Genomic DNA, 14,665 nt, shown 5'->3' with positions numbered 1-14,665 from the left:
TTTCTATTTTGGCACACAAAAACATACTAGCTATATAACAGTGCTGGATATATATCAAAGTAATGGCCATTCACCTTGTTGTCTGAATTTAAGTAATGAGTACAAACAGGACTATGAGGAGATAAGAAAACTGAAGGCTTTAGGAAGGACAACAATGTTATAGAATTCATCCTTCAAGTTGTCACAGTTAGACTTGTATTCTCATTTTCCTCTTCAATAGAACTACCATTTTATTCAGAAAATACATTACAATATATGGAAGTATCACTGAAAATATGTTAGTAAGTTAATACTGTGCAGGGATAAAATTGCTTCCCTCAAATACTGACAGATATTTTTTCAATGCTAGCATCAATGCTGCTATTCCCACCTCATACAGTGATATGTGCGTCTAGGTATGCCACTGTTTACACAACTTTCAAGCAGTATTAATATGGCCCTTGCTTTTCCCCACCTTTCAAAAATCATGATCCATTATCCTTTTAAACGTATTATTCATGATCAGCAGCAGATAAGCATATAATATGTAATCCCTTAAACAAATTAAAGACTGATCAAATGAGTTACTTTGCATCAGTTCAATATGGCGGAAAGATGCAAGAGCAAGAGACTAATAAGTCTGCATCTCATTTGACAGGAAAACATATATTAGGGAATTAAATATTTACTGTCATTAACCCAGGTATGAATAAAGCCAATTGTTTCACATTGTTCTGATGACTCTGACCCATAATAAAGTATCATCATTATTAGAAGCTAGTGAAAGAAAATCCTCAATATTTGCTTGTAATTTCAAACATGCAATTTGTTTCTGTATATGCATCGACTACAAGCCAAATTTTTCCCTATGAAATTGCCCACCCGAAAATCTCTGACTCTCTTGACATCACAGGTGAACCAAAATACAGTCCTAGGCCTTTGACTGAGAAGGGCAGAGGTATTAAGCCTCACAAGGTATTTTTAGCATATATTGCACATTAACACTTCATTAAGGGAGGTAATGTCTTTGGGTCTTTAGCACAGATCATCACCGTTCAGTTTATTTGAAGAAAACCAGAGTTCTTCTAGTGTCCTGGCAAATATTTATTCTTCATCAAGCATTAACATCATTTTACATTTACACCATTGATTACTCTTTGCAGAGCATTGCAGTCTGAAAAATCACTTGCTGATTTTTTTCTTGATTGCATCAAGTTCTTCGCTTTCAGTCTTAAGGCTGATTTATACTTGTGCGTCACACATCAAAGTTGCTGGTGAACGCAGCAGGCCAGACAGCATCTGTAGGAAGAGGTGCAGTCAACGTTTCAGGCTGAGACCCTTCGTCAGGACAAACTGAAGGAACTCGCTCTTCCTTCAGTTAGTCCTGACGAAGGGTCTCGGCCTGAAACGTCGACTGCACCTCTTCCTAGAGATGCTGCCTGGCCTGCTGTGTTCACCAGCAACTTTGATGTGTGTTGCTTGAATTTCCAGCATCTGCAGAATTCCTGTTGTTTATACATGTGCGTACTAGCTTACGCCATAGCCTACACAAGTGGGCTACGCTGTTGTGGGCATTTATACTTGTACGTTGATGTGTCTGCGTCACTCTGCAATTCACCACCAAAACACTAGTTGGCGGTGGGGTTTCTATGCCACTGTGTTGAGTTTCTTTGTGTTGAAACTCAAACAATGGCGACTGAAACTGAAGGAGGATGAATTTCCTGTGCTTGTCCGGCCACTGAGAGAAATGGACAAGGACATGCATTTCAAATATTTTCAGATGTCAGCAAGTAGATTTGACGATTTGGTTCATCGTCTCCAACCATTTATTTCGCATCAGTTACGCACAGTATACTCAGAGACTGGCAATCACCATTTGAATTTTAGCTTTGGGTGGAAGTCAACAGGCTGTAGCAGCTAGCTACAAACTGGCGTCAAGCACAGGGTCCTCCATAATTTCGGAGGTCTGTAAAGCTTTATGGAAAGCATTGCAGCCAGAGTTCCTTCCCTGCCCTTCAGTCGCCCAATGGGAAGCTATTGCAGCGTAGGAGGAAATGCGATGCTACCAAGTGGACCAATCACAGTCGTTGCGGTTTGCGTTGCCATGACGCGCAGTTACATTTTGGGAGAGGTGTGCGTTAGGCTACGGCGTAGGGTTTGCATAAGTGCAGCATAGGGTGTGCCGCTATGCCGTACCTACGGCGAACATTTGACGCACAAGTATAAATCAGCCTTTACACATCAGAGGTTCTGTGGTCATGAAAGTTGTGATATATATATATATATATATATATATATATCCAAGCCCTTTCCTTTTCCAAATTCATTCCTCCTCTTACAGCCATGGTGCTGGACCTTTCTGTAAACCTGTCAGATCCTTTACCATCTGTACAACTGTTGTTCAATTCATAATGAAGATAGCAGGGACAAGTTTTGCAGTTTCACCAGGCCTAAATATGAGTCACTGGATGCTTATTACAAGCAAGACAAAATCAACAGTGAGAAATACCTTCAAAACATACAACAGCAAGAGATTTTTAATACATAGTTTCATCACTAATTACTTAACATGTGCATAAACGTTTACAGAAAATTCACAAGGCAAGCAGCATCTGTGAAGAAAGAAGTTTCATGCTGATGGTGGTCCATCAATGGAAAGTGATCTCTTTCTCTGTCTCTCTCTCTCTCTCTGTCTCTCTCTCTCTCCCCCTCCCTCCCTCTCCCTCTCCCTCTCCCTCTGTTCCTCTGTCCCTCTCTCCCTTTCTCCCTCTTTCCTGCATTCACTGATTTCACTTCAGATTTCTGGCATCTGCTGTGTTTGTTTTTGGCTCATATCAAAGGAAAAAAATCATTTTCAAGTGAACAGCCAAAAGGAAAATAGGAAATAAGGTCTGAGAAGATTCATTCATGCCCCCAATCATTGATCTAATTGTCCAGAATTGAAGGATTAAGAGAAAAGATCATAATAAAAGAGTCATTGACAAATTTGTGCCCCTTTCTGATTCATCTCCAACCTCAAAATGAAAGGAATCTCAAAGACCAACATTTGCCAAGCTAGTGATGATGCCATTTTCTCAACAGAAGTAAGATGAAACAGTCACATCACAACTGCGTCTTAAGCCACTTGCAGCCTATACGAACGTTTTGGAAGGTGTGACCCAGAAATCAGCTTTGCCTTCTGGCAGTCTACAAATGTATCCATTCTGGCAAGGAATACACCCAGGCAAACCTGAATCTGGCACCCAAATGTAATAAAAATTCAGTTTTGGAAATGCTCACACCCCGCCCCCCCCCCCCCCCCCCCCCCATACTGTATTTGCAAACATTCTCTACCAATTGGCCATCCTGGCCACCTTGCTTCAAAGTTTGCTTCCAGTGCAATCCAGCTCTGGAAAGATTTGCAGTCATCCTGGCATATTCCTTCCAAGACTGGTTTGGTAATTCCCTGGGGGTGTTGGGGAGGGGTAGTGCACCAAATACACAAGACTGTTGCTTGGAGACTGAGCACATGCAATGCCTTGTAGGTAAATCACGATTATCTCTGCCAGTGTTCAGGCTGTACACTCCGCATCTGGATGAATGAACTTTGGCTTTTCTGACCATTAAGTGGTTCATTAACTCTTTAAAAAGCATTAAAGGGTCATTATCTTTGATGCATCATCATAGGCTGCTATCTTTCTATTACTGCTAATGAAATCCACTTCCTTAGGAGGTCTACATTTCAACATGTGCATTCCACTGTTTCACTAATGATTCATTATTATTGGAAGTGCCATCATCATTTCTCCCTTCTTTAGCAAAATATGTTCATGCTTACTGATCCACTTAGTTTTCCTATAAAAATCAGTTTTGCTTTATTGTCAAATGTGCGCTGTCAAAATTTGTTGTATTTTCATTTCCAAAGACTATCAATTTTAGCTGACAGTTAATTAGTTTTAGGTGGAGTAAAAGCACCAGCAGAGATTTGTTGGGCTAAATGGCCTGCTTCTCTGTCACATATTTTATGTGGTTCTGTGCTAGAGTACACTGCATACCCTGCAGATAATATAACAGTGCATGAGAGAAAAGATGTAATATGAAGGTAAGCTAGCCAATAATATCAGAGAGGATACCAAAGTTTTCTTCAGATATATATAGAGTAAAATAAAGGCAAGAGTAGATATCAGACCACAGGAAAATAACACTGAAGTGGTAGTAACAGGGACAAGGAAACGGCAGACACACTGAATAAGCATTTCACAACATCCATACAAATCACAGAACTATTCATTTTTGTGCTAGCTAGATTTATAATTTACCTTTTAGATACCACATAACTGATACACAGAACAGTCAGCAGAATTTGCCTGAAGTAATACAAACCAACTGAAACTCCAACAGTTATGTTCAAATATCCAGCCATCAGTCAACTTCCTCACAACCCCGTGTAAAGTTTACATTAAAAATATTGGCCTAACTTTTGTAGTGGTAGTGACAGTGAAAACGTTGCTGTCACCATCATTACTCCATGAAGCTGACTGGAAATTTGGGATTTCTACCCTCATGTAGTTAAGCACACAGATCCCAAAATTACTTTCGGAAATTCAACCCCCCTTCATTGGCTGTGTTGTTTGCAATGTTTTGCAATCAAATGATGTGAATCGCTTGAATTGGCACGATTCCATTACTTTTCAAGTATTTTGTTAATGACCTGGATGATGGAATTGATAGCTTTATGGCCAAGTTTGCCAATGATACAAAGCTAGGTGGAGGGGCAGGTAATGTTGAGGAAATAGGGAATCTGCAGAAGAACTTGGGCAGATGAGAAGAATGGACAAAGAAGTGGCCAATGGAATATAGTGTAGGAAAGTGTATGGTCATGCACTCTAGTATAAGGAATAAAGGTATAGACTATTTTTGAAATACGGAGTGAATTCAGAAATTGGAGGTGCAAAAGCTCTCGTGCAGGATTCCCTGAAGGTTAACTTAAAGGTTGACTATGTAAAATGGAAGACAAATGCAATGCTAGCCGTAATTTCAAGAGGACCAGGATATGAAAGCAAGGATACAATGATGTATAAGGGATAGGTCAGACTACATTTGGAGTATTGCAAGCATTTTGAGTTCAATATCTAAGAAAAGATGTGCGGGCATTGAAGAGGGTCCAAAGGAGGTTCACAAGAATGATTTAGGGAATGAAAGGGTTAATGTATGAGATGCATATGTTTGCTTTGGGCCATATTCATGGGTGCTTTGAAGAACTGGAGATCTCATTGAAACCTATCTCGTATTGAAAGGTTGAGGCAGAGTTGACATGGGCAGATGTTTCCAATAGTGGCAGAGTCTAGGACCAAAGGATGTAGTCTCAGTATAGAAGAATGTCACTTTAGAACATAGATGAGAAGAATTTTTTTAAACAAGAGGGCGGTGAATCTGGAATTCATTGCCACAGTGAAGGCCAAATCATTGGGTATATTTAAAGTAATGGTCAATAGGTTCTTGCTTAGTAAAGATGTCAAAGGTTTTGGGAAGAAGGCAGGAGAATGGAGTTGAGAGGGAAATTAAATCAGTGTTGATCAAATGATGAAGCAGACTTGATGGGCCAAATCGCCTAATTCAGCTGCTATGACTTATGGTGTTGCAGTCGATTTCCAAACCAGTCTTGCTGAAATACCCTGGAAGTCTTATACTTGTTTGCATGAAGTTTCAATGTTATACAAAGCCATAATTACTGATTATGAACTCCTTGGAACTGACTCATATAAATGATCCAAAATTAATATATTTTGTTTCAGAATTTTTTAAATGTGAATTCTGCTTTACATCATATTTATTTTCAATTATTTGCTTACTATTGTGTAGGGGTGTTTAGAACAAAAAACACAGATCCCACCTTAGTCCTAAAAATAGGAAAGCTGATCATTTTTCCCAACCCTATCTTGAGTGACACAAAAGTGACTTAACCCATCCTTGCATTTAACTAATAACTTCACACTTCCTTGATGATGTAAGTACTTTAGCCGAGTTTAAAAGACTGTCTAGAATAGTAGATTCACCACGTTGACACAAACTTATTCCTATAGAACTGAGGCAAATTTTCAGTCTCTCATTGCCTGTTCAAAGGCATCAGTCTAAGAGAAAGGAAATCAACTATAATGATCCATTAGGTACTGGTTACCTGTCTCCTGCTCAAATGGTGTTAACTGTCACTTCTCTGTATTATCCCTTGAAGAACCTAAAATCTAAATGTATCTGGATTACCATAGTCTGATTTCAGTACTGCCACATGTTCCACATTACAAAACTTCTATGCTAAAATTAGCATGTCCTATGGTCCTATCAATCCACTATTGAATACACTGTATGTTCAAAAGTAATTGTATTTCAAAAGCTGAGCTGATATCCTGTATTAAATTTGACTGTCTTAGATCAGAATCTATATTATCTTTGCACTTAATCTCTGATGACTGAAAACAGGTGACTGGCCATTGTGACAAAACGGGAGCTCCGGAATTTGCAGTAGCGTTGGTTTTGCGTTTATTACAAAATTCCCATTTATCACAAGACTGGGTGTTGCACGCGATTTCATTCTGCTAAATAGAACTTCCCAGTTGGCACTCTTTTCCCGCCATCTATTTCAGGTATTGTGTTACAGAGTCAACTGCGTTCGGTTAATAGTTCCAATTGTTGGTGACACCAAGCTTGTCACCTTTATCCTAATACAGAACATTCTTATTTACGTCTATTGAGGCACGGTAATGACAAATAATATGATGATCATCAAAAAATGCAGGTGCTGGAGTGCTAAAATAAAAACAGAATTTATTGGAAGTACAGATCAGAACAGGATTCATCTGTGGGAACAGAAATTGTGTTGATGTTTCCGGGTGATAGCCCTTCATCAAAAAGAGTTAAGTTTTTTTTAAAGAATGAAACTTCTTCGTTCGCTAATTTAGATATAAAAGTTCCGGAGGTTGTCCTGCACAGTGAGAGTAAAGCATTTGTACGAAATAAACTCACTTGGATTGACTAATAATTTGTGTATAAAATTACACAAATGATTAACCATTTAGCGATCTCGTTAGAAAAAATGTCAGTACCGTCTAAGGAGCTTTATTGGTGCTTCATTGGCTAGAAACGTGTGAAGAGCTAAGGTGTATGGATGAGAGGTTAAGTCCACGATTGCTTGTTCACGTAGATGTAAACACTCCCATGGTACTGCTCGGAGGGAGAACAGGAGAGTTGACTCCAGTGTCAAGGCCGATATATCCACCCATCTCAAGAAAAAAATGACTACTGCTTGATGTGTTCCAACTGATTGCTGCCTTTCCTGTATTCCAGCAGTGATTATACAGCAAGGGAGCGACGGGAGGCACCTATGGAAAGTTAAAGACTTATGTAGCTCACGAAGGTCTCATTTTAAAATATGTTGAAAGACTCCGGTTTCTTTTTGCACAAAACAGACAAATAACGGCAGATAGGTGAAGGAAACCATCATATCGCAAGCCATCATTAACTTCGGACGACTTTTTTCGGGTTTCTAGTTCAGTCGATTTTTAAAAAGTTGAAGTATCAACCCTACACCCTGCTGCAATACTGTAGTTTCTGGGTCAAAGGTTGAGAGAAGCAATGATGGATATAAATTTTAAAAGTAAACACACAGGTAATGGGTGCACTGTCAAAGTATTGACTCATTTCTACTTAACATCGTTAGCGTTTCTTCGAAGGCTGTTCATCTGGTAAATGGAGTCATCCCTTCTAAGGACCCACATTACTTTCAACCTTGCGCGGGTTATTTTTTGTAGCAAGGTGAATCACATTGCAAGGAATACAATTTACCGCTAAATCACATGGGCAATGCCAAAATGAACGATGCGACCCAATAACTGGCGAATTCCTGAACGGTAAAGTGTTAACTGTTAGTGTTTCTGATCTTTAGTAAACCGCACTTGCCAACACGTTTAGATTTCCATTGTAAGGCTTGGAAAAAGTATGTCTTTTGAGGAATTCGACGGATAAGAATGAGGAACTAAGGAATGTGGTACGTGGAAACCATAGGCACCGAGCGTTATTCACACCTTTCACCTCAAGCGCATGTATGGCTACAACTGAAATAGGGTTGTCTGACTTCGCAATCTTGGCGTGTAATGGGGGCTTGATGGTTAATGTTTTAGTTTGCACGCCTGGAGTCGCCTTTGATGATGGAAGGTGATTCTAATGATGTAAAGTCGGGTTTATATTGGCCGGGCATGGTGCGCTTTCAGAACCATATAGAGCAGAGATCTGTGAGGCGCCCCTCTCCCTGAGGGTCACATCGCCGCAGTGATTTACACTCAACTCGCTTGTTTTAGTTTCGTGTTACCAAATTATGATTGGTTATCATTGCACAAGCCTGCACTCATAAGGGTCCAGATTGTGTTCATGTTCCGCAGCTCCCCCCTCCTCCTCCCACCCCCCTACCAACCTTGCCTGGAGGTGTACAGCTGTACAATATGCCCGCCGCTGTGATGTATAGCTGCGAGGGTCGCCGCCTTTGAGGTAATCATAATGAGATGCTGTAGCTTATGAAGGAGGTGAAATAATTTTAACACAGACACACAATGAGTTTATTTATTTAGAACGCAGTTAAAAGTAGTCTGGGGATTGGAATATTCAGTGTTGACATTGTACAGAACTGGCTCCACGCCAGGTTAGCTCTCAAAGGGAAAAAAAACAAAACAGTGGACAAGCAATTCAGACCCTTCTCCTTCCAGGGGCCTAAAATCAATAAGAAATGTTAACGGGAGGATGATTTTGGATGAATCGTGATGGTTCGTTACACCGTAAACCCTTCGAACTGGACGACGAAGCCCGTTAACAGTCAGTTTACCGGAGTGGAAAACAGACATCCCCGATCCCGAGGGATTGTCTGGGGAAGAAGTATTATTGGGTCGGGTTCTGACAGATGTGATCCAGTAAACTGTAAACTGAAGCTGGACCGATTATTTAAAATTGAGGTCCGGATATGGGGACTGTTTGGGACAATTCCTATTTCTCTCTCTTTCTATCAAGGATTTCAGTTAGGGAACGGATTCGTCCGTCATGCCCTTTTCAAAAACAAAGTCGAGCTAGTTCTTAGTCTCTGCGGAGCTACCAATACGCCAAATAACTCTGTTCCAGAGCACCTTCTGAATAGGTCTAAATATTCCCCAATTTAACTCCGCTCTGTATCCATCCACGGTTTTAAATTCAAAACCCTATCGCCTTTAAATTACTGGTTTCCACCTATCAAATACCCCAAATCTGCATCACCCCCGATCCCTATGATCGTGGAAGCATTGTTGTTGAGGAAGGATATCGCTCTGTCCTTGGAGGTTAATTTCTTAACCTTCACGGCATTAAATAATAATTTGCAAAACACCTTCGTCCCTTCGTCGGATGCTGTAGATGCAGAAATAGCAAAGTCCATGTGCAGAATGTTATGGCAAGGTGAAGTGACAACTTAACCGCGCTCTCTCTCTGTGTGGGAAAATAAGGTGGAAAGTTGAATTTGAAATCAACTCATCGCCTGAAGCACTATGACTGAAAGTGACCCAACACTGAACAGTCAGAGAGAGATAATGAGATACAAGCACGGGGCACGGGGGAAAGAGTTATAAGAAAACCAGCCGGACAGAGAAAAAAAAATCAGAGAGGATCGAACGGACAAAATACGAAAAAAAATATGCAGGTATCTATCTCATAAAAATACAATTTCTCCAACTCGTCTGTATATTGGTGGATAAAATAAAGTGCGAACACTTGCCAGATCATCTTCGCAGGTTTTTCTATAACGTTATCGTCAACCTAGTACTGTTCATCATTCTGAGACTTGATTTTTACCCCCTCCCCCCCCCCCGCGGTACTTCAAATGGAGAGGGTATCCTGAACAAACCTTAGTTGAAGAAGTTGTGGGAAACTAAGGGAGAATTACCCACAGATATGTCAGGAGCTAGTGTATCATGTTAACTGCGACTATATTTTAGGTTATATTTCGAAAAGCACGGATATTAGAAATGAAATCAGCCTGTGTGTTTATCTGTGTGTAGCATGTTCGGTAAATACAATGAAAATCGCCAACTGCGAAAAAGAAACTTTCAACCTGTTTTGTGCTAATTCGTCTGAAATTTTCATTAGTGTTTTACAATGCCTCACTCGTTGCTCTCCCCCCGCTCTCTCTCTGTTTTACAACTAGGCTCACAAACAGCACTCGCAAACTGGGAGGCCTTTCAGAAATACGTTGCTTTAAAAACAGATGAAATAAAATACAGTATGACATATTGACTGCAAAGACGTTTAAGCCCTGCATCTTTGCCATGGTCACAACGTAGCCAGCGTCCTGTGCCGAGAACTTTCGCTGAAAGCAAAACACGACAGGGCTGGTGTATAATTGAACTTCAGGCCTGCGTTAAAATGATCCTTAAAACATCAACATTAAAATAGAGGCCATCTGATTAACATGCGCAGACTGGCTAGGGGTAAAACAAAATGTTGCAGAATAAAACGCGTGTGGTACCCGTCCAGTGCTGAGTTCAAAGCGGATGAAGGCCGATAGTCGGGTTGTGCGTCTTTGTATGGGGATATACCTCTCTGGGACAAATATCTGTACAACCAGATTTTAGAGACAGTCATGCTGCTGTTATCAGAGATAAGTTCATCTTACGATGGTGTTAACAACAACATTAAAATATATTTTACACTACTTTCTCTGGCACCAATGATTACAATCAAACGCTCGCCTCACATCTACTAACCCAAAATTGAATTTACAAAAATAATTGTTGAAAGCAAAGAAAGGTTTTTACAAAAATCCAAAATAATAAAGTGCAAGCGTCCTCCACCTAACACCCCCCCCCCCACCCCCGGCCTCTATGTTAGTTTAAGACCGCTGCTGTTTTTTTATTTTATTTTCCTACGTTAGAAGCCGTCCAACGTTGGACTAATCCCTGTCTTTAGCTCCCCCATAGGCAAGTGCCCCAGACTCTTTTAAAACAATTATTTAAAACACATTGTACCATTGAGAAGTTTTGCAAACGTTTCATTGCGATAAAATAAATTAAATCTTTTAAAATAAGATGCTTACGCTTGCTGCAGCCTGGCTTAAGAAAACACATTACAACACGTTTAAATTCTTTGAAATTGAGCTTGCACCATTAGAAAGTCTAAGTTGTACTTGGTGATTTTGTGTACGTTCTGACCACTACTGCACATTTCTCACCCCACGCGCCCCACCCCACACACATTCTGTTCTAATCAGTGATTACTGATAGAAAGACAATAAATAATGTCTGCATTTATATATATACTCAATGCCGCTGACACGATGATCCATTTATGAATCCTAAACGATCTTCAGTAACGGTTTGTGAGATTGTGTGCCTTCTTTATGAGAAATTTATCGACACAGTTGGAGACCCAAAACATTCTGTCACTTTGCCCGACTTGCTAAGAATTCGCCAATTAAGAAAGCAGAAACAATCTTCTGTGTTTTAAGGCTTTCATGGTGTTACTGTACGTGGATGACTAATTCTCCCACTTTTCCCCGCAGAAAGAGGAAAATTCTGAAATAACGACACTTGAAATGTGGCAACCAGGAACTGCAGGCAATAGTCCCAGTAATATTAACTGAAATGATAAAGGCATTTTTTCAAATATCTAGATAAGGGAGAGCTGTTCATCAAAGGCGTGAAGAGAGGGGAAAACGCCGGTGGGTGAAAAGAGATGATACCGGGAAATAATATAGCCTGATTCCTTCACAGTACTTTAAAGTCTCACAGTCAGAACTCATTATTAAATCACTTGCAGTGCGAAGTTTTGTATAACAGGAGGTAATAAATTATTAATGCAGTCACTGCGATTGCTACTTTCGGTTATTAGTTTACTGGGAAGTAGGATTGTTGTCTTTCAGTGGGTCAGTAGGCTGAAAAGATGGGTTGTAGTGGGTTTCGGAATCGCGCAACAACCTATTCGTGTAGTAATTAGACTATCTTGACAATCACTCTGATAGGATCTTATTAGATATTTATTTATTTGTGTTTGTGTGTGTGTGTGTGTGTGTGTGTGTGTGTGTGTGTGTGTGTGTGTGTGTGGCTATCACTATGTTTACATCCTGCATATTATTGTCACTAAATAAAAGAGACCTTCCACTTGTCCCGAAAAGTAGTAACGACTTCGGGGTGTGTCTCTAGCTTTCTGGTTTCGAACTACCGTGTCTCTGTCTGAGTTAGAAACACAAATTATGGTTTTATTAGCGTAAAGTCTAAACGTAAAACGGTGATGAAATTGGCTTTTATTTGCTAAGGGTAAAGTCTCACAGAGAGATACGGCCCTCGATCGACTTTTTTAATTCCGCTCTATCCAGTTTTCAGCTCTATCTCAAACTTCTAATGCTTCAACTTATAAATGAAACATTTTAATAAGAGAGAATAACATTCTCTCTGTAGAATTTAAAGCATAAACATATATAATTGAAAGTATGATTTGAAACGAGCGATGACATAGAAGAGTCAGGTGGATCATTGATACAGTGCTATCCCTTCCATCTTTGCCGACCCAGTAATGCCAAGAGTCACAGCGGAAAAGCAAAAGGTCAAGGCACGATATCATGGCGGATTTGTGGTGGGAGGCGACGTTAAAGCATGGGTTCGGTTTCAGTACGTGAGGATTAACGCAGAGGGGCGGGGGGGGGGCGAGCGTTACAAGTTGTCGCCGTCCACTTCTGCTCGGGAGCTACCTGGATGACAGAGGGCCGGAGTTCTACCTGACATATTCACCTGCTTTTCACGTTACAAACCCCAGATCCCCAGATCTGCTCCAGACATGATCTGAAGTTTGGGAAGGTGCCTCGCAGATGGGCAACAGCGCCACTGTTTGCAAGTAAAGAAACACAACACTGTACACCAAAAGACTCCGCTTTCAAAGTTCCATCTCTCTCTCTCTCTCTCTCTCGTTCTCTCTCTCTTTCTCGCTCCTTCTCAGCGTGCCTCGCCTTTAACTTTGCAGAAACTCCAGTGGCAGAATCCGACCAACATTCACCCCCACCCCCTCCACCACCAACACCCCTCTGGTGTCGCTCTGTGAATGCCGGTTGCCAGGAAGCGAGCAAGCCCTCGGATGCTGTGCTGGTGTTGTATCCAGAAGGGGCAAAGAGGGGGATAGAGTGGGAGAGAGAGAAAGAGAGAGAGAGAGAGAGAGAGAGAGTGAGAACGAGCGAGAGAGAGAGAGAGAGAGAGAGGGGGAGCGGGGGGGGGGAGAGAGTGAGTGTGTGAGAGAGAGAGAGAGAGAGAGAGAGGAGTGAGTGAGAGAGAGGGAGCTACCAATCCCATTCCGGTAGCTGATTCGAGATGAGATTCAACAGTCTGTCTTCAGCGCTGGGTCGGAGGGAAAAGGAGCGATCGGTTTAAGCAGCTCTGTCAATGGGACCCCCGACATCGACCAGACACATAAAGTAATACAAAATGGCAGAAAAGGGAAAGTGACAGAGAAATGGGATGTTGCACCTACTTGTGGCCAGTTTGCGAGCCCTCCCTTTGGATCTCATGGTGGCTGTGTCCGATGCTGATGGGATTCTCAAGATTCTCGGATGTCTTTCTCTCTCTTTCACTCCCTCTCTCTCTCACACTCCCTCTCTCTGTCTTTCACTCTCTCTCTCCCTTTCTCAATCCGGACTCGCTATCTCTCCCGCATTGTCAGTTTAGACACCTTCGCACATGCGCACTGCCTTGCTGCCGCGTTGCCAAAAAGTTTGGAGCGATTGATCACTTGAAGCGAGATTGTGTCAGAATGTGTCAAAAAAAAAGTGGATTGTAACCTCCGGCACCCGACACTTTCGGCGTCGCAGGGATTGCTCACAGACCGCGACCGTGCCGCTGACAAACCACAGCAATTATATTTATAATTATTCGATTATTAGACCCACCAGAACTGTCTTTTGGCAGACTTTATAAAATACCATCCGGTAATAGGACTGTTCATATTGAGCCGTGTTGCTGTTATGCAACTATTATGTCTGCTAATTTAGCAGCCTGGCTGCTGTGTACCGCCTGGATTTGACTGTGCGCTAGGCTCTGTATTTAATATTGACAAGTTGAATGCATCAATGGAATTTAATAACTCCATAAATAAGTCAAATAGTGGGAAGAAACGAGGCACAATGATGACTCTGTGAGGGTTCATGAAATTTCATTTTCTAACCGCTGGGTTATTTTGTCATTCCAGCCACATGTAACTAACTGTGTGCACCACATCCAAGTGAGTTTCTCCTGCTCTGGGTGTATGCTGATGTATAAACATCGTAACAGTGTACAGATATTCGACCGGAATATCCGCACATTACATTTGCTTCTAGGTAGAAGCTTCATTCAAAGATAGGATGTTGAATAGACTTCAAATAAATGTGACTATTTCAATCTCTGGTATGACTCTGGAACCAATTTCTCCCCATCGCTTTGATTTATTGTTATTGGTGGCTGTAATGGACGGGGTTATCGCCTCGCAGCCAGTGACCAGTCTGAACACACGGGCTATATTCTACACCGCACACAGCCCCTTGATGAGGACAATCACAGGCACTTCGGCCTCTGCTGTAAAAAGTTATTTTTAAATTCCTTTACTTTGTTCTTCCGGTGAATTAGGTAATCCGATTTCGCTGGGATGTTGCTGTGAGTTATGCCCCCTGACCACTGTTGAT

At 41.3% G+C, this 14,665-nt stretch overlaps 1 protein-coding gene across 7 annotated transcripts in view; it reads right to left on the bottom strand.

The window, feature by feature from the left end:
• mecom (MDS1 and EVI1 complex locus) overlaps positions 1-13,699 on the bottom strand; it is an 812,694-nt gene extending 798,995 nt beyond the window's left edge. For 4 of the 7 annotated variants that reach the window (XM_063045502.1, XM_063045505.1, XM_063045507.1 and 1 more), the window contains exon 1: positions 13,480-13,699. In XM_063045502.1, the coding sequence (XP_062901572.1) occupies positions 13,480-13,516 (37 nt within the window). In that variant the 5' untranslated portion in view covers positions 13,517-13,699. The remainder of the gene's footprint in view (positions 1-13,479) is intronic. The other 3 variants (XM_063045504.1, XM_063045503.1, XM_063045506.1) reach the window with 1 other exon arrangement.
• Between the last annotated feature and the right edge of the window lie 966 nt (positions 13,700-14,665).

The sequence above is a fragment of the Mobula hypostoma genome, chromosome 4 (genome assembly GCF_963921235.1).
Source record: "Mobula hypostoma chromosome 4, sMobHyp1.1, whole genome shotgun sequence".
NCBI classification, from domain to species: domain Eukaryota; kingdom Metazoa; phylum Chordata; class Chondrichthyes; order Myliobatiformes; family Myliobatidae; genus Mobula; species Mobula hypostoma.
This window is presented reverse-complemented; position numbering and strand designations above follow the sequence as displayed.